The sequence below is a fragment of the Anthonomus grandis genome, chromosome 1 (genome assembly GCF_022605725.1).
Source record: "Anthonomus grandis grandis chromosome 1, icAntGran1.3, whole genome shotgun sequence".
Classification (NCBI taxonomy): Eukaryota; Metazoa; Arthropoda; class Insecta; order Coleoptera; family Curculionidae; genus Anthonomus; species Anthonomus grandis.
In genome coordinates, this window is record NC_065546.1 from 50,330,604 (window position 1) to 50,355,794 (window position 25,191).

At 32.8% G+C, this 25,191-nt stretch overlaps 1 protein-coding gene across 2 annotated transcripts in view; it reads right to left on the reverse strand.

The window, feature by feature from the left end:
* Positions 1-22,202, reverse strand: part of LOC126738925 (ecdysone-induced protein 74EF) — a 35,396-nt gene extending 13,194 nt beyond the window's left edge. Inside the window, exons 1-3 of one of the 2 annotated variants that reach the window (XR_007661490.1) lie at positions 5,218-7,824; positions 2,708-3,499; positions 2,548-2,647 (exon numbers count right to left, since the gene is read on the reverse strand). Coding sequence is in view for 1 of the 2 variants with exons in the window: in XM_050444414.1 (XP_050300371.1) it covers positions 10,254-10,298; positions 10,411-10,483; positions 21,930-21,995 (184 nt within the window). In the remaining variant the exon portion in view is untranslated. Of the gene's footprint in view, positions 1-2,547; positions 2,648-2,707; positions 3,500-5,217; positions 7,825-10,253; positions 10,299-10,410; positions 10,484-21,929 lie in introns of those variants that run through there. The other variant, XM_050444414.1, reaches the window with a different exon arrangement.
* Between the last annotated feature and the right edge of the window lie 2,989 nt (positions 22,203-25,191).

The window sequence follows — 25,191 nt, forward strand, 5'->3', positions numbered from 1 at the left end:
GAAATTAAACACAAAATATTTTATTGATATGAACGAATTTGCTTTTATGTTAAAGAATTTTTTTTCGCATTAATATTTAAAAATGATTTCGGGCATGTGACCCCCACGGCTGGCGCGTACTTGGCGTAATCTAGAGGTCCAATTTTCACACACTCTTTCCAGTACTGCAGGCTGTATTTCAGCAATCACGCGTCGTATGTTGGCTTCCAAGTGCTCAAGTGTTTCGGGTTTATCAGCGTAGACATGCGACTTAACATAGCCATAACGGCGTCATAATGGCGTCAAGTCGCACGAACGAGCTGGCCAGTTTACAGGTCCATTCCTTGAAATTATTCGTTACTCGAATGTCTCTTGCAGTAAAGTAATTGTTTGGCGCGCTGTATGGCACGTGGCACCGTCCTGCTGAAACCACATTTCTGCAACGCCTGCAACGGCTTCCAATTGAGGCACAAAAAAAATTGGTTATCAAGTTTCTGTATCGCTCACCGTTTACTGTAACGTTCTGACCACCAGCATTTCTGAAGACATAAGGACCAATGATTCCACCGGCCCATAAAGCGCACCAAACGGTTAGTTTTTCTGGATGTAACGGTTTTTCGCCAAGAGCTCGTGGATTCTCATCCACCCAAATTCGGCAATCCTGCTTGTTTACATAGCCATTTAACCAAAAGTGTGCTTCATCACTGAACAAAATTTTCATATGAAATCGTGGATCAACAGCAATCTTTCCTTCCGCCCATTCAGCTAATGTACGGCGCAAAAGATGATCCTGGGGTTTCAACTCCTGGACAAGTTGAATTTTATATGCTCGCAATCCGAAATCTTGGCGCAAAATTTTCCGTAAAGTGTATGGACATAAGTTCACTTGTTGAGAACGACGACGAATTCGCACATTTGGATCATTATCAACACTATGCTGCACAGCAGCTATCGCGTGTTGCGTGTGCACTGTACGGCGTCTTACGAGATGCATATTGTCGACTAGAGTAAAAGTATTGCGAAAACGATCAACAGTTTCTCGAATTAATCTCTCTGAAGGACGATTATGAGCACCATAAAACTCACGTAATGCCCGATGTATTTCTCGAATAGAACCATGTCTTTCAAAATAAATTTGAACGTGATTTGTGTAATTTTTTCACAAGCAAATAATACCGGTTATTTCATATCTTGGTACCCATATAAATAACCATTTTACATTATATTATAAAATCATTCATTTGTAACGATATTGGAAACGTCGAGAATAGCAGCTGATTCTCTGTCATTCCGGAATGACAGAAGTGGCACATCGCACGACGTCTCTAGAAGATTAGAGAATCTTCCGGAATCATGGTCAGCCGAGTATATAAAGAGCCGCGACGCCGCAGGGAGTCGGCTGTCAGTTCATTGCAGAGCAGTTCGGAATATTGGCGCGATATTTAAATCGGACATAAATAGTAGTAACTAAATTAGTTGACTATTTTCGTGCAATCGAGTATTTAAGTCACACCTAACAAACAGTAAAAATCCCACACTTTTTTCACGAAAACCTCGACTAACGATTATTGCAGTACAAACACAAATGCAAAGTCTATAGTGTCACAGTATAATATGTAAAATATTGGTTACATGTTTCGCCCAACTAGGGGTATCAGAGTCGTTAGAATAACAAAACACTTCACCTAATAATATTACCTAAATATTTTACATATTGTACTGTGTCATTGTAGATTTTATGTCTTTATATTGTAATAACTAGATCCTTAGCTCTAGAACAGCCACATTAATGTTCAATGTAAAAAACTCTTTTGATTTTTCTGAGAAGATAAAAAATATGAAAATTCCGGATAATCATATTTTGGGATCTTTACAAATAGTCTTGCTTTTCACTAGCGTCCCAAAAGCATTTGTTTGACAGATTTTAAGAACTCAAGGCGATTCTTTAGATTTGGCTTGTTCAGCCCCGTCCAGACCGAATTTCCAACGCTAGCCAACGGCACGTGTGAAGTAGCTTGGGACGCGTTGGTTTTGGTGTGTACGGCGGCGGCCAATCAAAACCAACGCTTCCCAATGGCAAAGTTGGCGTTGGCTTGCCGGTAACATCAAAGAGATGCCTGTTTGTGTCGAATTTGGTGTGGACGAGATTTGGATTATTTTCAAATTTCAGTCGTTCGAAAACATTTGTTCTGTGCGTGCGTATTCTGTGCATATTTTTGATATGGAGTGGACCGAAGATTTGCGTTTAAAATTAATAGAAATTTATAGGGATAACCCTGTTTTATGGGACCCTACAAATTTACAATTTAAATTGTCAAAAAAGAAAATAGACATTTGGCAAAACATAGCTAGTCAATTTAACTGTGACATCTCAGAAGTTAAGAAAAAAATTGAAAGTTTAATGACTTCTTACCGCCGAGAAGTTCGCCGTGAAAATACGACGTTTTCTGGAATGGGGACAGAAGATTTATACCGTTCAAAATGGTTTGCATTCCAAGCTATGCAGTTTTTAAATAGCAAGTTTCGTCCAAGAAAAACTAAAAACACTGAAATTGTAAGTATATATACCTTCTTTATTATTTCTTAATTAATATAGGTACTAATTTTATAGGCAGTTTTTCATGAATTTTGCAAAAATAGGTTTTTGTGAATTTTGTGAATGTGAAACCTAAAATACAAAAAAACAACATATTAAAAATACATCGATGTCATAACACAGTAGAGATACCTTTTCTATGCATAATCATTTTGCCAAGGAAAAGCACCGTTGGACGTAAAATATTCGGCAAACTCAGTTCGTATCTGTTCAGCACCTGTAGCCGATTTTCGAGCCACTTTTGGAATGGTGGTTAACTAGTTTGACTATTGGATTGTTTTCGCCATAATCCTTCTATTATTTGTCCATTTCAAAACTTCCATTTGGACTATACACATGTTTCGAAGATTGATTTTTTCTCAAATAATTGTGCAAGTAAATGCATGCCATAACAATATTTTTTGCTTTATGTGGTTCTAACAACATTGGCTTCCTTAAAACTCGAAACACCGCAGATAATATACCGAATACGTTTTCAACAATTCTTCTCGCTCGAGAAAGTCTATAATTAAAAACTCGTTTGGAAGATCCATTTTGATGAGAGCCTGGGTATAGTTTTAAAATATTATCTTTTAAAGGGAAGGCTTCATCAGCAACGAAAACATACGGTAAAACATCTGGATTTGGCAAATTAAGAGAATTTTCTTCGAGTTTTTTAAACAAAGTTGCATTTCTGAAAACACCTCCGTCAGAAATTCTTCCGTGACATCCAATATCAGCATATAGAAAGTTGTAATCAGCATCGACAAGTGCAAAAAGGACAATGCTAAATGTTGATTTATAATTAAAATAATTACTTTCACTGCGAATTGGTGCTTGTATTTGTATATGCTTGCCATCCATGGCACCGAGGCAATGGGAAAAATTCCAATTTTCTTCATATTGGCGAGCTACTTTAAGCCAATCCTCGGATGTTTCGGGTAGCTAGAAAGAACGTTTTGATTTATTAAGGAAATAATAAAAGTAGCTAATAAAAAAAAAAATAGAAAAAGAAAAAAGGTACAAAAATAAAAGTCTATAACTGCTGAATTTTGTTATGTACGATGACAAACTATGCGGTTCCGGGTTCCGACTAACAAGCAGATCAGTTTAAAATATGGATAATAGCCGAGATTAATACAAACCAATTGCAATTACACAAAAAAATGTTTTGAAATCATAAACATAGGACCAATTATTAGACTACGTAATTATTTCTCAATTATTTGTTTACAGGAGACCAATTTGGCCGGAAACACTGAATCAGAAGACACATCATCAAACATACAGTAAGAAAACAGTGAACTTGTACAGGAAGACGGAGAAAATATTAAAGAGACACAAGTTCAATCAAATAATAAAATAAGCAAATGTAAATCACTCACAAATATGAAACCAAAACATGTGAGAAGCGAGGATCCTCGAATAGGCGAGACCTTCAACATCTTGAAAAATATTGAAGCAAAAAAAGCCAGGAGGACAGAGAAAACGGAATCTACTCTACATGGGGAGTATGTCGCAAGCCAGCTTCAAAAGTTTGATCCACATACACTGTTATATATTTTTTTTCTAAAGTGCAATAAAATGGAATGATGGTGGTGAAGCGATGAATGCCAAGTTAATCAAAAGAAAAGAAGTACTAAAAATAGTGAAAGGTTTATGGCCTTAAGAGGGTCTCCAAAAGTTGTTTGATGCCCGGAGGAACTTAACCCCTCTTACCTGAAACGCCCAGAGAAGGAATGCTTCACAATGCTGCTAGCTCAAGCCGATGTGGGTTCTAGCTTCTTTCTCAACCAAATGAACCAAAATTTCTTAGGTAGTAACTACCCAAGAGTTACCCAACTAAATGTCAAAATCAGTATGGCGCCACCAAGTTTTGGATTTTATATAATCCCAAAGGACGCCCAATATTTATCAAAATTTATTTAGGCAAGTTCAAAACGAAACTTGGAAAACAAAATCAAAGTCAAATCAGTATACACTATTGTTTCCAAATTACCTATGATATTCCAACCTACTCAACTCAAGTGAAAAACAAATTAACAACAGAAAATAACAATTTATTTAAGTCTTGATTATCACAGAGAATTATGTTATGTTATTTAACGTTAAGAGGAATAATTATTTAAGTTGGTAATAAGGAACCACAACATCACACAAAAAAAATACACAATCAAAGTGTGGTTGTCAAAATAAAATAAGTTATGTTACACCCAAACCTTTTGGGGAATGAAGCTTCAATTCAATTAAACTAATAACTTACATGGCCCGGTATATCCCGCCATGGACATTGACCTAAGCAAAAAAAAATAACAACCCTAACTGTTGAAGCTTCCCCACTTAAAATTACCCTTTTATTAGTTTACTCTAATATTTACTAGCTAATCTGAGAAAATTTGACATCTTAGGAGTAGTCTGAAAATAAATAATATAACCCAAGTATATACTCGTAGTACTACGAAGCCGGCTGCGTCTTACCTCACAGGAGTCACTTGTCACATATATATGTACTCATATCAGTAATATTCAATAATAAAATAGCATCGATTAAATAATGTCAATAAAATTTTAAATAAGCTTATGTATGTATCTCAACTCAAAAGATAAAAGTTGTGATAATAAAAATAAAATAAGTGAATAAAAAAAATGTTATGTTGTGTCACCTAGCTCCACACACAGCAGACTACTTCAGATTCGAGACTCTCCCAGACATCCAATTCCCAGTCAAAGAAAAACTGCAGGCTTCCAAGCTTCACCTCTTCCACTTCACAATACGCCAAGCTCTGGTAGTGGTCTAGGTTAGACGTTAGCTCACAGTTGCTTAAAATCTCCTTCTAGATTAGAGCCAGTAGAGTACATAACCCCAAAACGAAAGCACCATGTGGCATGAAGAAATCAGGTCCGTACAAAAAAAATCCATTCAAAATCCATGTTATGTAGCTTTGCTAATTAAATTGTCCCCTGCCAATGCCAATCAGAACCGCTATTTTGCCGATGTTCGAGGGCACGTGAAAAATTATTAGGTTTTAAATCGCCATAAAGGCTAGTAAATTCAACAAAACAACAAATTATAGCATTACGCCCAAAAAGTTGATTTACTATCACCACATTTAGTCAATTATATCCCCATATGGGTAAAATTCAGACGAATTTCAAAAAGAACTAAAGCACTCTTCACTTCATGACGGCGGTCTGGAAAAAGGAACGACCGCAGAGGTCAAACCCGTATTTAAGCAATCACGCACAAGGTGTATTGCCAATCGAAATATATAACAAAATAACTTAACTTTTTTTATAAGTACCATAAAACCTTTTATAAAAAATAAATAACAAAATTTGTGGCCCAAGGAAGTTGGCAATGAAAATATGTGTCACTATGACAATCAATTTCGATTTTGCCTAGACCAGCAACTTCTTGCTATCTTCCAAGAAAACTAATATTTACATTAGATAAAAAGAGACAAAAATTAGATAGGTCAGTCCGAGTAAAATCAACCAGCATATCTGGTATGGTCAAGCCAAAATCAGATATTGTACTATGAACAGTACAACATACACAATAATTGTACATGCCCAATTAATCATTATTCGTTATAAAATAATTAAATAATCAATATGGGATATAATTTAAATTCTAAAATATTTCTTTAGTCCAGAACCGGGTTTTATAAGAGTATAAATAAAATTTCATTAACAACCAGTACAATATGAAGCTGAAATGTACAAAACTAAATGTGTCCTTAAAAAAAAAGAATACTGTAATTTGAAATGGCTAGAGAACAGAACTATGGTTTACTTGGGAGGCTATTACAGAGAGGGCATTACTAGTATCAATCATTAATATTTGTAAAATATCTATTTTGAAAATATAACTGTAATCAGTGCTTTTAATAAAGAGTATAAAATGCCAATTTTAACCTGTAACAGCTACCCTCTTTTTCCCCCAAAAAAAATTTTTTTCTAAAATTTTTTTTTTTTTAAATACTAATTTATAGGTGTATAGCCAATGAAGAAAATAATTACACTACCATCCAAATTAAATTTAATTATCTATTGAGTTAAGTAATAGGCAATGAAAATAAAAAAAATAAATTAAATAGGTAGCTAGTTTCCAACTTCATCATAATAAGGTTTAAGATCTTGCACATGCCAATTTCCTTTTGATTTCCCATGCATATCCTCAAGTTCATAAATGCAGTAACCCACTTTATTTTTTACCCTAAAAGGACCTTCAAAATTACCTGCCAACTTAGCAGTAAAATAGTTCCCTGCATCTGACAATGCATACAATCTTTTCCAAACTAAATCACCAATATTGAATTCTACATTTCGACGTCTTAAGTTATATTGATCCCTAGATTTCTGGCCTGCTTGTAATAATTTCTTCGATACAAATTCCCTTAGCTTCCCTAAAGATTCAACCCTTTTAATGGAATTCTCCTGAGATTGATCAGAAACTATATTTTGGTTAACGTCCCTATATTGAAAAAATTCTGATGCATGCAAAATCATTTCAGTACCATAGTTAATAAAGTAAGGCGTTTTACTTGTAACTTCATGAGTTGCTGTATTAATTGCACAAGCTAAAGCTGCTAGGTTTTCATCCCATATTCTATGATTTTCCGAAGCAAAAGCAGTTAACATGGATTTTAGTACTCTATTGACTCTCTCTGTAACATTAGGAGAAGGATGATAATTGGGATTATACATGATTTTAGATCCATATTTTTTTGCTAAATTTTGAAATTCTTTGCTCTTAAACTGTACCCCATTGTCACACCTAATAACCTCTGGAACTCCATGAAAAAGAAAAATATGTTCCTCAAGAATATTGCATATTTTAGCAGAATTAGCCTTCCTAATGGCAAAGAAACGATTAAATTTACTAAATACATCAGTGACCACAAATATATACATATTGCCACGTTTACTCTTAGGCAAAGGACCAAATAAATCCATACTCACAACCTGCCAACAACGTTTAGGGACCAAATTAGAAACCATTAAGCCTGCTGGCTTCTTTTGTTCAGGTTTGATTTTCTGACAAGTAACACAATGTCTCACAAACCTTACCACGGTCGACCTCATCCCTGGCCAATAATACAATCTGCCTATCTTGGCATAAGTCTTATAGACACCTAAATGACCTCCTAAAGGCGAGCAGTGGCAGCTTGCAAAAACCTCGTGTCTCCTATCCTTAGGAATAACTAATTTCCAATAGTCAGCAGCGTCACGTAAATCTGGGTAATCTAACCTCACATATTTATAAATCTTGTCTTGTCTTTGAGCTGTGGTTAAGCACAAATTTGCCACCATTCTTTTCGAAGCAGAAATGGGAACATATCGACATCTGCATTCTGCATCTATGCATCCAAACCCCAGCCCACAATGGAGTTACCCTGAAAGTAACAGTTCGGCGTTAACATCGACTCCATTGCCATCACCCAATCAGAACAGACATTCCAAGGAAAAAAAACATCTGGCTGGGATGCAACATCAGCAACCAATACTGACTCTACACTAGCATTTTTATCAGCGCTCGGTTCTGCTGCAGGATTTGTCGCACTCAGTATGGCACAACCATCGACATCCACTAATGAGCCATCACCTGGACAATATGAACAACTATATTAAGTGCCGCAAATAAAATAATACCTACTTAAGTACCTAATGTTTTTATAGGCTAAATTTTATAAGCAAAACCAAACAAAAATTTACCTTGATATATTCTTGTAGTGATTCAACTAAGGCCAAGCAAACTTCTGGAATAATGGACGAGATTAATTGCTTCGATACTTTAAATGTGTACGCCAGACTAGTAAAGGAATTTCCAGTTGCTAGATAGTGCAGGGTAATGGCCAATCTTTCTTTAGCTGGAATAGCTTTTCGGTAATTGGTATTCTTTTTCTCAATTTTTGAAGCCACTAAATTAAGCAGTTTATCAAATATTTCTGGGGACATTCGGCAGAAGTTCCTAAAATGACCAGAGTCTTCATTCCGAAGCTCATCCAATAAATTACTCGCGTTGTAGGAACTTCTGTTTTTATACGGTGTTGTCATCCACCAGCGTCTGCGCCTTCGCTTCTTATTTTTTTTATTTAGTAAATTATGTAAAAGGAGAAATCCTGCACTTGCACACATTAAATCATCATCACTTTCGCTCGATGACATCTTTAGCTCGATGAAAAATTGAAAAACCACCACACAATCAAAAAAAATGTAAAACCACCGAACCGCTACCAACGGTCTTCAATGCAACACTAAAAATTCGGTGTGGACGATGTTCTCAAATCCTTACCAACGCTTACCAATTCCAACGCCAATGACAGCACATGTGCCGTTGGCGTTGGTCTACGTTGGAAACTCGGTCTGTACGCGGCTTTCGATGTTATCCAATTAAATATATCATTTTTGTGAAAATTGTTCCTAAGAAATTTTTTATCAAAAACTAGATGGATATACCATGGATAATCTGTCAAGCTTGTTCTAGCTAGTTTTGTAGATAATTATGTTACCGGTTCTATTTAAAAATACTGGTATTGAAAAAAGCTTTTCTTTTGGTTTATGTGAATGAGACTTTCCTGTCTGTCCCTAAAATTAGTATTTCTATTTTATTATCAATGCACCAATATTTGTTTATTATTAATAATTAAATTTTCATAAACATTTGAAAAAATAAGCATCAAGATCGTAATTTTTTTTATCTTGAAAAAAACACAAATTGGCATTTGAGATGTCGCTAATCAAATAAATGTTATAACAGAGAACTTATAAGCCATCAGTTCTTTCTTCCTTTCTCGCTACCTTGTTTTTGCTATACAATAAACATTTTGATTTTTTACACATTCCATAAAAAAGTCGCTCTAAAGCTACCCACCCCTCTCTTTAAAATGATATTAGTGCAGACTTGTTGCCTCGCCACCGTTTAATAATCGACCCCTTTAAATAATTTATAGGCTAAATGGTGAACATGACTCCTTAGGGATCCTAGGATTATAGCCCAAGGGTAAATGGGGATTGTTTTGTTGTTCGCTGAAATCTGGCTGGCTTCGATACAGATACCATCGAAGTAATTAGCCTGCATTAGATCTACCGAATAATTTATTAGATGTTAAGGGGGATTTTTAGTTGTTTTTTCATCAGGTAAAATACTGAGCATCCCATATTGAACGCTATGACATGATATATATAATAGTAATTTATTTTATGGCAAGGTTTACAATGGCTACTTAGAGCTTGTTTTAGCTATATACGCAGTTCTTTCTACAAAAGTCTAGAAAAACTTTTTGAATTAACCGGTAAGAGGAAGAGATAACAATTAATTACTTTTAAAAGCCAAACTTTGATGTTTGGAAATTACATGGTCGCCTTATTTGGCTCCTACTCATTTTTCTCCTTTCCAGAGATACTGAAAATATTTTTTTTTTAACGATAATCCAAGAACTGTTAAAATATTATTTGAGACGAAATTATTATAATAATTATTGTTGCTTCAAAGCTTCAAAGGAAGAGAGCGTAGGAGAAATTGCATAATAATACTTAGTCAGTATTCAGACTGTGAGAACCTTTATTAGATCAATTTAAAGCCATATAAACTTTAATTCATTTATCCGTATATACTTATATCCTGATTGAAAATAAAATTGGTATTTTACTTATACGATAAAGTATGGATATTATACAAAAAAGGTCTGCCTACCTTCTTGATGCCAGGGTTGTTCTACCCATTCTGATGGAACTGTGCCTGAAATAATATAAATAAATACATTAATATTTAGCTTATTAACTACCCTTAAAGCTTCTTAATAAAATATTAAAATCATAAAATTCATGAAAACCAAAAGTAAACTGTATACCTGTCAATGGCGCAATTTTGTAGTGTTCTTGGTGGTGCTGGTAATAGGGAAATGCTGAACTTAAGAAACATCCCTGGAAACAAATATTTTAATTTACTTATATTGGTTTTTTGTGTACAAATTTAAACTCTTTATAGTACTTTAAATAAATGTAATTTTTTATAGGATTTGTATTAACTTAGGATTTGAGAATTTTATGGTCATTATGTTACTAGAACTTTGTCTGAGTTTGTACATTCTGAGCAGTTATTATATAAAATTTCAATTAAAATTCAGCTAAATCCAATAAAGTCAGAGGATTAAGAATAACTAGTTCAACGAGGTGACTTATGCAAAATCGGAAATTAACTCCGAGTCTTTTGGATATCTTCGATGCATGATAATATGTCATGTGTTTAACGTATATTCCGTACATGAAATCGATGAATGTCAGAAGCTATTTTTGTAGTTATACCGAATAGTATTAGTGCATTGGTAAAAAGTTTGAAAAACAAATTCGCTGTCTGTCTATAAAGACCTATTTTTTGAAGAAACATAAAACAGTATTCAAAAATTTTTAGTAAGAAACTTTGTCAAATCCTTTAGAATTTTTTAGATTTGTCAGAAAAAATAAAAATTACCATTAGGATGGAGTAAGGAGGAAGATTTGTGATTTTTAAATTAATTAATGAAAAATGTAATTATGTTTGAGGGTCAATTGGACACTTTTATCCTGCTAGAGTATTTAAAAAGTTCTTGTTTATCTGCATTTAAATCTTCACAAATATGGGATATTAAGGTGTATCCCAAAAAATTGCTTTCAACGATTTTCCAGTGGCGCTTTCGTTTATTTGTCTTAATTTTTTTGATCTCTCCTCTGATCATCCTTTGATCTGCCCTCCATCGATCTTTTATTTCATAAAATGAGAGTTACTATATAATCAAATTCAGTAATAATATGTAAGCAAATATTCTGAACACTGTGACCAAGAAAGCAAATTATTCAATAATTTATTTTATAAAACTGTTAATCAATCAATCAATCACGTTTTTATAAAGGAAAAGACAAAAACATCTATAGACAAAATAAACACAAACTTTCATCACCTAATGATATTCCCTATGAAAAGGGCAGAGTGGTATAAGGGTGAAATATGACAAAAGCAAACAATAGCCGTGTCCGCGACACAAAGAGGTGTTCCATATATGTTTTTGTGTCCCGTTAGAGGAAAGTAAATTAAATTGGCTAATTTAGAAAAGTAATATTTACTTGTTTCCTATATTTGGCGTTAGCGAGGGTATTTGGTACGCATCCTCATGGCCAGGTTATAATATTGAATTTCTTACTAACTAATTTCACTTTTATGACCCAAGGTTCATCAACGTGTATTTGATTAAGTTTTATTTTTTTATATTTGTTTTTTTTTACGCAATTTAAAATACGCAAATTTCCGCTGTATTTAAAATACGCATTTTAAATACGCAAATTTCCAAAAGTATTTTCAAAGTTTCATCACCCTATACTAGAGAAAAAAATCCAAGATTTATCATATATTATTTCAATGAAGAAATATTTTTTAAGTTTTATTTATAGACCTTATAAATCAAGAAAATAAAATAAGCGTTATTTGATTTGTATGCAAGCTTTTAATTAATTAACATTGAATACCTACTGGTATTAAATAACTTGATGTTACTTACATTGAAAGTAAACGCAATTTTCAGAATATTTTAATAGTTTTACCCTAGCATTTTGTTATATAGTGGTTTCTTGACATGATCTATTTTTTCCTTGGAAACTTATTCAAATTTCATTTTCCAAAGAAAAAAAAAACAAAATATTTCTCACTAAATCAAAATGTTTATTTTTTAGTAAATAGATATGTATCTCTATTTTAACAGAACCGATACTGAAACCCATTTTAAATAAAAATAATAAATAAAAAATATATTTTACACTAAAATACAACAATTTTTCATTAATAAAAAAAACCGCAATGTGGATTCTAAAAGCAAGGACAGGCAACAAACTGAAGACAAAGGTGCAGCAAGAGGCAAGAATCTAAGAATCTGAATGTTACGAAAAAAATATTTTTAATATACAATTAGGTCACTCACAACTACTGACAAATCCAGGAATATCTAAAAAAACTTTTAATATACTTTTTAATTTTATAAAAAAATACTTTTTTAAATTATTCGATATTTGAACTGTCACAAAACTAAAAGATTGTAACAAAAAACTATTCAATAAAATAAAAAACTCCTTTTTACTTGTAAAAGAACTATGGAATATGAAAAAATGGATGGCAAACATCAAATTATTTAAAAACTTACTCCAAGATAAAAAGTTTCGAAAAAAGTACCGAAGGCGTAGTAATTACATGATTTTACCATGAGGAGTTTAATTAAGACCTAATTTAGACTCTTCCAGATACCATAAATATTTTTATTCTGAACAGGTAGCCAAAAACAGCAATTCGCAATGAAACCAGGCTTTAAGACTTTTTTTGCCGATTATCATGGTATACTAGAACAAAGATGCTGGCTTAACGGCTAACTTGTGTCTACCTTTTCGATGGGCTACCCTGTATACATCTTTTTTATAGGTAAAAAGTTAAAAAGTTATACAGGTTGGTCTATCTAAAAGGCAATGCAAGCGCGAGACATAGGTTGGGAAAGAACTTTTGGGCAAAATGCAAAAACACATCAAGTTTCTTTCTGATGAGGACACGTTTTCTTGCACAAAACTACTACTATACGTTGCTATGTAGTTTTTGAACATTGATCCACTCTTTTAAAAAACATGGAGCTTTGAAATACCATATACCTTATGATACTTTATATGAAAAATCCTAAAATCCATTTAATTTGCGAGTTCAAAACTCTGTTGATTGACTCATTCAAGTAAGTAAACAATTATCGGGTCCGTGCGTCACATCTAGATAGGCCAAGTATTTGTTTCGCGACTTATGATTGAAGTGTTTAAAAATGGTTGAAGATTTGTCAATTATGGCGTAGCGAATTGCAAAAAAAGTAAGGAACTTAGTGACAGATTTTTCGGACAATGGTTTTTTTGATTATGCATAACATTTATATGCTAGGATTTGGTGAAGTCACCTGAAGAATAGAAAGTGCGGTCTTGCACCGCACAACTGTGTACATAGGCAAGTAAGTGATCGGTTGTATAGGGCACACAAGCGCGTATTTTACCCATCTGTAAGACTCACTTTGCCAACTAATGACATGCATGCTGCATTTTCCGATATTCACAGGTTATGAACTATACCTGTGCAAAAGAACAGTCATAATTAGACGAGTCACCAGAACAACTATAGTAGACATATTAATCTGCATGCAACCTTTCCGATAGATTAGTATCATTAATCTATGTTAATGAAAACTGTATAAAGGTTAATTTTTCGGGATAATTTGATTATAGAATCAAATTGTTCTCATTTGGAAAATTAACGCCCTAATCGCTCTAGAGGTGGGTTACATACTCCCTCAGCTGCAAGACTCGATTTTTCTTATTGTCAATGATAGTCAACTTTACCAGGAATAATACTGGAAAGTATGACGCTTAATCAAATATGGAATCTAAATCTGACGCTACTTCCCGTACTATTTTTTTCGAAAACAATGAATTTGCACGGAATCGACTCGTGGACTGTTTAGCCAACTGACAAACATATTTCTAGGAATATTATTTGTGAATTGGTGGCTAAATTGACGTAAAACAGGTTTTGTTCGTAACAAAAAGACGCTGGTATTAAATAAACCTACGAAGATAACCGTATTGGGACAAATAGCGATGGATATCCATATCTTATAACATTAGGTTAGTGCTAGAGCTAAATGAAAACGACCTTAATAGTCGCTTGTAATTTTGCGAAATCATGAGTGAATGAGAGATTGATGGGAATTTTCCTATTTAATCAGTGTAATTCTTCTTACATTTTTTTTTGTTGACGTAGAAACTCTTTATTAACACCAGTAGTGTGGGAGTCCGTGCCCGTTTATCCACTAAAACTTCCCCGCTGGGTGATACCTGATTGATTCCCTGCACTGCGCTTTGCTCTGCGTGCCCCATATATTTACTGTCACATGTTCAGTTCTGTTGGTTCTAGGAAGTCCAGTATTTTGCCAGTGGTGTAGTTCTTGTCCTCACTGGTAAAGGTTTGGCTTCACCCAGGACTGTTGCTAAATGCTTTGCAAAAGTAAAGAGTAGTTTCTTTCTATTCTTTACAACCTCTACATAGCTGTTTATCTACACTACCGCTCAAAAGTATTTGCCCACATATGACTGTTTTAAAGTTATAACTAAAAATAATAAACCCATCAGTTATTCTTATTAGACGGTTTATTTATAACAAAATGAATATAAACAATACATTTTTCAATTAATTAAATTTAAGAAAATCAAATTTTGGATTCATCTACATGTCCGCCTCGATTTTTAATAACAGCTTTACAGAGTTTCGGTAGTCTTCTAATTTGTCCAAAGTTTCTTGAGGTATCTTGTGCCACTATTCTTGGATGATCCTCCACAAGTCTTCTTTTGATGTGGGGAATGATTTTCGCACTTGTCTATCCAGTTCATCCCACAGTAATTCGATAGGATTGAGGTCCGGTGATTGTGGGAGCCATACCATAACTTTCAGAAGATGTTGCCTTTGTAATTGGCCTAAATATTGCTTGCATAATTTCGACGTGTGCTTGGGGTCATTGTCATGTTGAAAGATGAAGTTTTCCCCAATTATTCGAGTACCAGAAGGTACATTCAAGTACATTGTCACTTAAAATTGTTTTGTAACCCTCTTTTCGAAGAATTCCCTCTATTCTAATTAGATCGCCCACTGCAGATCCTCTGAAACAACACCACACCATCACCGAACCATCACCGTGTTTACCTGAGGCCACCGTACAGTTCTCAGCGACCCTTTCATTGGCATAACGGCGAACAAAAACTCGCCTCTTCGTTCCAAAAACCTCGAATTTCGACTCGTCACTCCAGAGAACATTCTTCCAGTCATCAATGGTCTTTGTGTAATTGGGCCCACTCAAGTCTTTTATTCTTATTAATATCCTTCACTAGCGGTTTTGATACAGCTAAACGTCCTTTAAGACCAGCATTTTAAAGTCGCCGTTTTACTGTCGAAACACTGACCGCTTTTCTACGCTCCTTGTTGATTTTTGCTGTGATTTCAGGGGCGGTAAAGCGTCTATTGCGTTTGCTTGTAATTATAATATTTAAATTCTCCTTTGAACTTTGGTTGCGTTTGGCCTTCCCGATCGAGGTTTGTTGCTAATAGTCCCTTCTCTGGTGAATTTTCTAACATTATAATCGACAGTCCGTCTTGGAATTCCCAAATCCGTCAAAATTTGACAGTTAGTCTTTCCATCCTTATGAAGTCCAATAATAATACCTTTTGTTTCTACCGATAACTCTTTTGTTTTAGCCATTTTAAAAAATGTTAAAAAACCAACAAAGAAACGGTGACAATCGTCAATAAGCAAGCGAAATTATTTACCAATGTTACAAAAAATCAATTCTTGAAGACTGAACACCTTTAAATGTTTCAAATTTCAACGAAAACGAGCTGTAAACAGATTAGTTTTTTAGAAGAAGTGCATATTTTCACTACATTGTTTGTTATTTGCAAGACTATTTTTAAATACTCAGTGTTTTTCAACGAACCATAGTTGATAAGTATGCTGTTTAAGCATATATGCAATTTACAAAAGAGATACAATCTAAATATAGATATAAAGATAAGATTTTTGTATCTAATTTAAAATATTAAAAAGAATACATTGTGGGCAAATACTTTTGAGCGGTAGTGTACTTTCCCGAGTCTATATAGTTTGTCTATATGTGTTTACTGCTGGCCTGTGAGCAGCCCTGCTACCTTTCGCAGTTGTGCTTTGTCAGTGTCGATCCTGCTATAACCCAGGCATGCAGTTTTTTATCCATAATCACCTCTAGACATTTGAGCTCATCCTCGAGTCATAGGTATCCGCCAAAGAGCACCAAGTCTCTTATGGGCTTTAGATTCTTCCTTTTTATTAAGGCAAGCAGGGTGATTTTCACGACGTTACCCTTAGTGTGTTCTTCGGACAAAAATCGATACGGAGGGTATACCCGAAAAATGAAAAATCTCAAATTTTGGAGATCGATATCTCGGCTTCTATAGGCACTATCGGGAATATTCCAATGGTTTTAACTAAGTTTCGTCCTTCCAAATCCAAAAAAAACAACCTCAAGATCATAGCTCTCATATTAGTCGAGATATCGCATTTTTACAGCACATTTTTGGGCTCAGAAGAACTTTTTTCGACCTCTTTTCGAATTTTCAAAGTGCTCTCATTCCCCTAGTTCTGCTTGAATCTCATTATAATCGGTGTTTTCGTAATGTAGTAATGTAGATGATGGGAGCAAGCCTTCTCTTATTCTCTTAATCCCAGGCTTTTACCGTGGTGCCCTTTTAAGACTCACTGTCACCTTCCGATGGTTTAGCATTTGGTTGACCCAACCTCCTATATTTATCTTAAATCGTTTAGTGAACGATTGTTGTTACTGGGCCCTCCAAACCCTTACCTTTTTATAAATCAGACACACCACAAGTTAAATGTATGAGCTGGTATCTTAGGAAATCCCATTATAGATCCTGTTTTTCTTTCTGCAAATTTAACAAACGATATGTACTTGGATTTATTACAAAATGCCATCGACCCAGCTCTAACAAATACCATAGAGAACGCTTGAGATTCATACAATGAACAAGACCTGACGGAGAATAACATAAATAAGACGGAGCTCCTCGCTTATTATGCGCTAAATGTGCGCAATTATTTAAATCACATATTTCCAAGACGATGGATTAGACGAATAGGTTTAATTGCGTGCAATTTCAACAAAAAAGATGCATAATAGGGTTTCTATTAAAAAAAACATTAGTTAATACAACTGTGTTACATAACCTTAATAATACGAAGCGCAGGACTTTTGAAAGTGAATTCGAGTTTTAATATATGAATACTCTATTTTAGGCTTATGATTTTAGGATGTGGCTTTAACTTGTAGGTTAGGAGGCACCATTTTCATGGTTTTCTTACTATTTTTACTAAACGAATTTGTATGTATAAGCTCGTCAATCTTTATTTTTAAGAAATGGATTTCTCTATAACATTTGTAATAAAATTATTTATACTTTACTTTTTTAAATATTTCACCAATAGTTACTTAGTATCTTCAAACGCTTCAGTAGCAAATCCGTTTTTTGATTTGGTTTTTCAATAGACAATGATAACGTAAAACGTAAATCAAAAAATATTACACAAGCGGTCATAATAACTTTATTTGCAAAAATAATCCATCAGTAGAATCGAAATAAAAATCTCTATTTATTAAAAACATTGAAAGGCCTTTCAATGTTCTAAGTAAATATCAAATTTTACGTTTTGCATAAAAATTGTAAATGATTTATATTATATTGATATGATGTCAAAAATTACAGATAACGTAAAAAATCGTATTCAATAATAATATAAATATAATAAGAAATAAATATAAATTATTTACTTATTAGAAGCAAATAAATTGGAACAATATTAATATATTATAAAATAAATATAAAAGTTCTTTAATAAGAAACAATAACGAATTTATTTGTTAAAAAAACTATGCATAAAAATTTCAAACTTTAACTAAAACATAAATAATTTATAACAAAAATAATTAGGTAAGCACATTTTATTATATTAGCTGCTTATAATTGTTCTACATATATTTATTTCTTTAATTTTTTTAATATTTCCTTATCATTAATTCCCATATTTTATTTATAAAAAAAAAGAAAATATTCACTACTCCTATGGTATTCAGTGATTTCTATTTAAAAAACATCTACTGTAAACTTTTTTTTTTGTACAGGGTCATAGGGTGTCCCAGATTCAAGGGTGACTATAGGAATTTCGGAAACTATAAACGCTACAAGTTTGGTTAAATTATAAAAAGGTCCCAACCTTTGATTGGAAAAAAATATATTTTTTTCTCATGCTTTTTAGACAGTCATGGCTTTTAGACCCGTATAGCAAAATAAAGCGCACTCTTTATTTGCCATTTTTTCTCGCCCTAAATGAATTAATATTGATGATATAACGTCTCGTAATTTGGAGATTATCATCATGATTGGTACAGGCGTCATATTTTATTTATTTTATTTATTTATTTATTTATTTATTTACACCACATAAACAGATTACAAAATCCAATTATTTAGTGGGAAAAATATCATAATTACAACTTAAAATTAATTATCCAAATACAAAACTAACGTACAATGAATAAAGATAACAATTTAATGAACTTAAACTACAAAGTTTACATTTTTAATATTTCTTATGCTGCAGCTAAATATGTCACACTGGCTCTGCACAGCATTATGCATATCCCCAGCTCTGCGTAAGGGAGAAAATTTAGAAATATTAGTTCTGGCTCTTGTTGAGTAAAAGGTAGGAGGATTTCTTGTTAAGACCATTGGAAGGTGAAAGTTTAACATTCCCAACAAGTCTGGTGAGTTGATCAAGTGGTTTACCAATTTATATAAAAACTGCAGATCAGCTGATTTACGTTGAACATTAAGCGGTCGTATGGAAAATCTGTCAAGTAAAGTTTGATGTGGAAAACCGATCTCCGGATACATTTTATCACATTTAAACCAGAGATATTTGAAAAATGTTCGTTGGATATTTTCGATATCTTGAATATGACATTGATAAAAAGGAGACCAAACTTGCGAAGCATATTCAAGAATGGTTCTAACGAGCGAAAAATATAATGATTTTAACGTAAATATATTGTTAAAATGCTGTGTATTTCGAATAATAAATCCCAAGATTTTATAGCTTCGGCTCACTATATCTGCAATATGTGGAACAAAAGATAGACTGGTATCGAATGTAATCCCCAAGTCCTTAAACACCTCTGATCTAGGAATAGGTACATTGTCTATAGAGTTTCGTAGTGTATGGGATTTTTCTTCAAAATATATGAGATCACAGTGCACTTGGCAACATTAAGAGGAAAATTGTTGTTTTTACACCAGGTGTTTATGAGGCTAAAATCATTTTGAAGTACAAGGCAATCAGATATATTGTTAATTTTAAAAAATATTTTATTATCACCAGCAAACAATAGACTTTCCACTTTAAGATGCTTGGACATATTATTAATAAATGAATCAAAAAATAGTGGCCCCAAAATTGAGCCCTGAGGTACACCAGATGTGGGAATTATTTTAACCGAGGTATGACCATAGCACTCAACATGCTGTATGCGTTTTGTTAAATAGGAAATAAAAAAATTATTTAACCGTGTGGAAAAGCCATAATATTGATCAAGATTATTTATGAGAATGCTATGGTCAAGTCTGTCAAAAGCCTTAGAAAAATCGGTGTATATTACGTCTACTTGAGAATTTGAGTCGGCAATAAATTCGGTTATAGTAACTAAATTCGTGGTAGTTGATCTACCCTTCATGAATCCATATTGGCGAATATCAATTATATTTTTCATGCGTGGATAAAGTATACTTAGAATGCAGAGTTCGTTCAAAACACTTTGAAAAATTATTGATAATAGTTATAGGCCGATCGTTTTCAATTTTATTTTTATCATTCTTTTTATGTACAGGAATAATTTTTGAAGCTTTCCATAAATCTGGAAATGTTTCTGATTTTAAAGACAAATTAAAAAGGACTGTTAGGGGCTTGGCAAGTACGTGTGCACAATCAGAAATAAAAAACGCTGGAATATTATCTGGTCCCACAATACTTTTAGGTTTGATTGTTTTTAAGGCACATAATACTTCTTTTTCTGTAAATACTGTTATGTTAATTGTGTCGGCATTACTATTGGTATTATTTTCCATATTAAGGGTATGTGTAGAAGTGGTATATGAGCTTTGAAAGAATTTAGCAAATACATCAGCTATATTTTGGGGCTTAGATAAAAGATTTTCATTTGTATCAGACATATTCTGGGGTAGAGTATTATTGCGTTGTGAATTTTGAATTAATTTCCAAAAACTATTGGGATCAGTAATCAAATTGTTTTCTAGTTGTGCACAGTAATTTGTGTATAAAAGTTTAATATTATTTTTTACCTGACAACGTAATTGTTTAAAGTTATTTAAATCTTGCTCAAAGGCATATCGCTTATAATGCTTCCAATGATTAAACTTAACTTTTATATCTGAAATAATCTGCGTCGTGAACCAAGGAGGATAGGTTCGTTTCCTACGGGCAGTTTTGGGAAAATTTTTATCTAGTATACTATACACTTTTTGGTAAAATTGTGTAACTGCTGTATTAATATCTAAAATATTACTTAAGAAGTCCCAGTTTACGTTAAATAAATCCTGATATACAATACGTAGGTCGGCTCTTTTAAAATTGTAAAAAATATTCTCAATTCTGAAATTATTTTGAATTTTATCTTCAACATTTTTATATTTTATTAGTAAAGAGGGATGAAAAGGGTCTTCTTTAATTAAAAAATCATTTCAACATCTTTCAGCTGTACAAACTTCAGATGAAGACGCCATAACCAAATCCAGCAGCCGCCCTTGGTGATTTTGTACTAAGTTAAGTTGATTCCAACTAAAATTATATTATATCAGATTAAAATATTTTTTTATGTATTTCTTTAAGATCAAACTTATAAATCTAAAAATTATTTCGGGTATTTCCTATAAGATCTTTATGAGAAAGAGAGCGATGGGTGGTAGCTAATTTTTCATGTCCTTCAGGCGTTGTGCGTAATTTTTTACATTTTGTAACAATATCACATGATTCATAGATTTATATTTGAATCAATATTTTCAAGAGTTTCAGGTAATTGTTTGGCAAATAGGAATTTTAATTTAAAAATTAAAAACAAATACGTTTCCCACTTTTTTAAATTAGTCTAAATAGTGAAAATAATATTTTAAATCCCTAATTTTCTTTGCCTTTAGAAAATATATATTTATTGATTTTTCAGGAATCGGTTAAGTTATTAAAAAAATCCACAAAATTTGCAAAATGTTATATTTTTTTGTACTTCAGGTATAAGGCTTAACTATAGAAATAATTATTATTTGCATAGTAAACTTGTGCATACTTTTTTATTTATATTTTTCATCTATTTATATTTGTATTTATTAACAATATAAATACGAGTCGTATTTATATTTTTCATCTATGAGTTGAAAACAACTATAACGTTTGCCACTTTTTTTATAATTTTTTACCAACAATTATTTACATAAATAATAATTATATTATAAATAAACATTTTTTATAAGGCGCCTCCTTGAGAAAGAGGAAAACAGATAGTTAATTTTAATCACAAAATATTTTTAATAAACAGTGTTAAAACATACTTAATCTCAGTATATCACCCATAAGATAATTGAATATCGTTGGCAAAACAACAATTACCTTACATTATAAATAGAAAAAAGATAAGTTAAGTTACAAAATATTAAACTTACCAAAGACCTCCCCAAGTCACTTTGGCTATTATTAGTCGACACTGGCACTTCTTGATCCGGATTCATATTAATTTATCATGCTATATTATTTATTACCAAGTTATATTATACTTGTGCACTCAACTTTATAAATATATAAAACCCAATTCTTGACAAAAAAAAAATTATTGATAGCAAAACTCTTAAACTTAAAACGGATCGCAATTTAGTTTAAACTTCCTGATTTAACTGACAGATCTCGCTCAGACCGCATGCAAGCAGGAAATAATAAAGCATGCGAAAATCCCGAAAACTGGATACCTGGCATTGGCAAAGAAGGGGAGTAGCGGAAAAGCCACGCCTCCGATGACGACTATATGCTGGTTCGCAAGGTGAACAGGAGCCTCTTTTCCTCCTAATTAATTATTTATTCTAATGGGCTTTTAATTTCAGATATTGTTTACGGGCTTTATTTTAGTTACTTGTTAAAATATATAACGTAATTATACTTACTCAATTTAAAGCAAGATGTTCAAACCATTAAACTACACTTTGCGAATCATTACATTCTGGATAATATACAAGCCTTAAATCGTTATACTCGTAATTTCTAGATCTTTAAAATATGGCTTATATTATGCAAACCACAAATTATTCGGACAGTTAGGATTCTTCTGCAAAGGCTTTCATAAGATGCAATTCAGTATTAAAGTATATTATGACTTATGTAAGGCGTGTGACCTTCTGAACCATGGAATGCATACCAATTTTTGCAAATTATTAAGATGTTAATTTATTCAACTACTACAAGATTTCTCCTTCTGGATCAAGAAAGCTTTTACTATCACACTTCCTTAACTGCAAACAGCCTTTAATTGTAATAGCTATTTCATCGGTCTATGTGCCCTAGAAAAGCCTTTGTCTTCTTCTGATTGAGCTTCAAGCACCACAGTCTTACCGGAAAGAGGGCTCTTTTATTGAAGCAATTTTCTCTGTCTTTTGAGTGGCCACTTCTTATGTCTTTCATGTATGTATTCAAAGCTATTTTTAACATCTTATTACAGTTGAAGTCATTCCTCATGTCTTCTGAGCTCTTAAGAGGACTTTTTTGTTCAGCAGGGGAAAGCGACACGGTCTTTGGATATAAGAAGTTTGTAAGGTGGGTAACTGGAATTAAATGATCGTGGGACATCCTTTCCATAAAGTGGAACATGCCTAAAGGAAAGAATAAAGAGTATAAAAGTATGCGAATAATGATTAAAGTAATTTGAAAGAAAATTAAAAGCATAGTAAGTGTCATGAAGTTTACTACACACAGCATCAATATTGTTACTTTAATTTAACTTCGAGTAAAAAATAGCTCACAAGGGCTTTACTCAATCTGCTTCTGACCCTCTCAGAAATGTAAGTTCTCAGTATTACTCCTCAGTATTCATCATAGGACACTGGAAATATATCAGGAATAAAATTTCTTGACGTATAAAAATTAATCACTAATTTGAATTATAAAAAAAGAGTGGTCCAAGAACTGATCCCTGTGGCACCCCAGGTATTATTTTGTGACAAACTTCTTTAATTGGTTATCATCACGTACTGATTCATATTTGCCTAATATAATTTTGTTAAGTAATTAAAAGTTGAAATATTAAAAAACACTTTAGTAATTGCTAGTTTAGGTTTTATAGGGCCGATTAACTACTGAGATTCAAGTGTGATGTCAAATTTCATCTCCTGGATTTCTAAGAGAAAAAGAAATTCAAGGTAAATGCAACATATCGGTCTGGCTAATTCAGGATCTTGATGTGGCAATCGTGAAAACCTGTCAAAGAAATCTTTAAGTGATCTTGCTTGGTTTTTGCAGGAAGCGATTAACTAATGGAATTTTCGTCGCGTATAGGCATCTCCTGGATGCCTTAAAGAATGATTTCTACATACAATATACCGGTCTGGCCAAATGTTTGGTGCAAAAATTAATGAAGTTTCTTGGTAAAAACGTTCGAGTTACAACGCTGAAAATGATGTCGTTTCTCTTACTTTTTCTCTCTTAATTAGAGTTAAATTTAACTTAAACGTAGAGAAGGTAAATAGACATCATCATCAGGACTGGTACGAATGTACCATCGATACTGAGTTCTATCATATGATTCCTCTCAGCGATAAGCGCAAGTCAAAAATATAAGAATCCTTAAAGCATTGCCATTTCCTCTTTAACTTATTCTGTTCTTAAATCAGTAAATAAATTCATAAAACCATGAGTATTTCAGTACACAAGAAGGAAATTGGCCAGACTTATATAATTTTGTATAATACTTTTGAAAAAGCTTTTGATACCAAATCCTTTTTAGCCAGATTACTAAGGTGATATTAGATTTGTTAGGGCTCCAGAAGAGATTACTCTATGGCTATAGACTTACAAAAGTAGCATTTTTTTAAGTAAGTAAATGTTGTTTAGGTTGGTGATAAGTTTTTATTGTAAGAAATAAAAAAAACAGCTGAAAAGTTTTAATCGATGTACGGTGGGCAACCATGAAACGTTTTTCTGAAGGTGCTTGTATGGAGCTACGGTTTAACGAATTTTATGGTCTTTGGCAAACTGTAAACATTGCTCAGATACATAAACCTATAGCCTAAAAAATTAATTTTGATGGTGGGAGATGAGATGGAGTGGAAAGATTTTTCAAAAAAAAAATTCTATTTAGAAAATAATTGGCTAGAACAAAGATTTTAATTGTTTGAAAGATGAAAACAAAAGTATATTCCTAAAATAAACAGAAAATGTGCTTTCAAGAGTATTATTAGAAAAAGTAGATCTGTTTTTTTAATGGCATTGGGTAAGAATATTCGGTAAGATTAAATGTTTTTAACAGCGCTGTCAAGTGATATCTCATTTTATAAATCAAATTGGTCATCGGGTACAATTAAATTATGCATATCAATAAATTATTTTAAAAAAAATATGCTAGTAAAACAGGTTATTGAAAGTAAATAGTATCAGGATATTTTTAATATAAACATCTTTTTATGTTTATTATCTAAGCATACATATTTAACAAATCCGCCTGCACTCTGCGAATTTTATCGCGCATCGTATATTTTCCCCTTTTGAATATTTAATTGCGCGCAAAGAGAGAGCGGAGAGGTACAGTGTATTACGAGAGGCAGGTATTGTTTTAATGGGCTATGTTTAATTTATACAAGCTAAAATCCATCCATATTTGCTTATTTATCTTTCAACAGTGTTGAACGGGATGCAGACCGGAAGGCGTGTCGACGGAGAGCATTG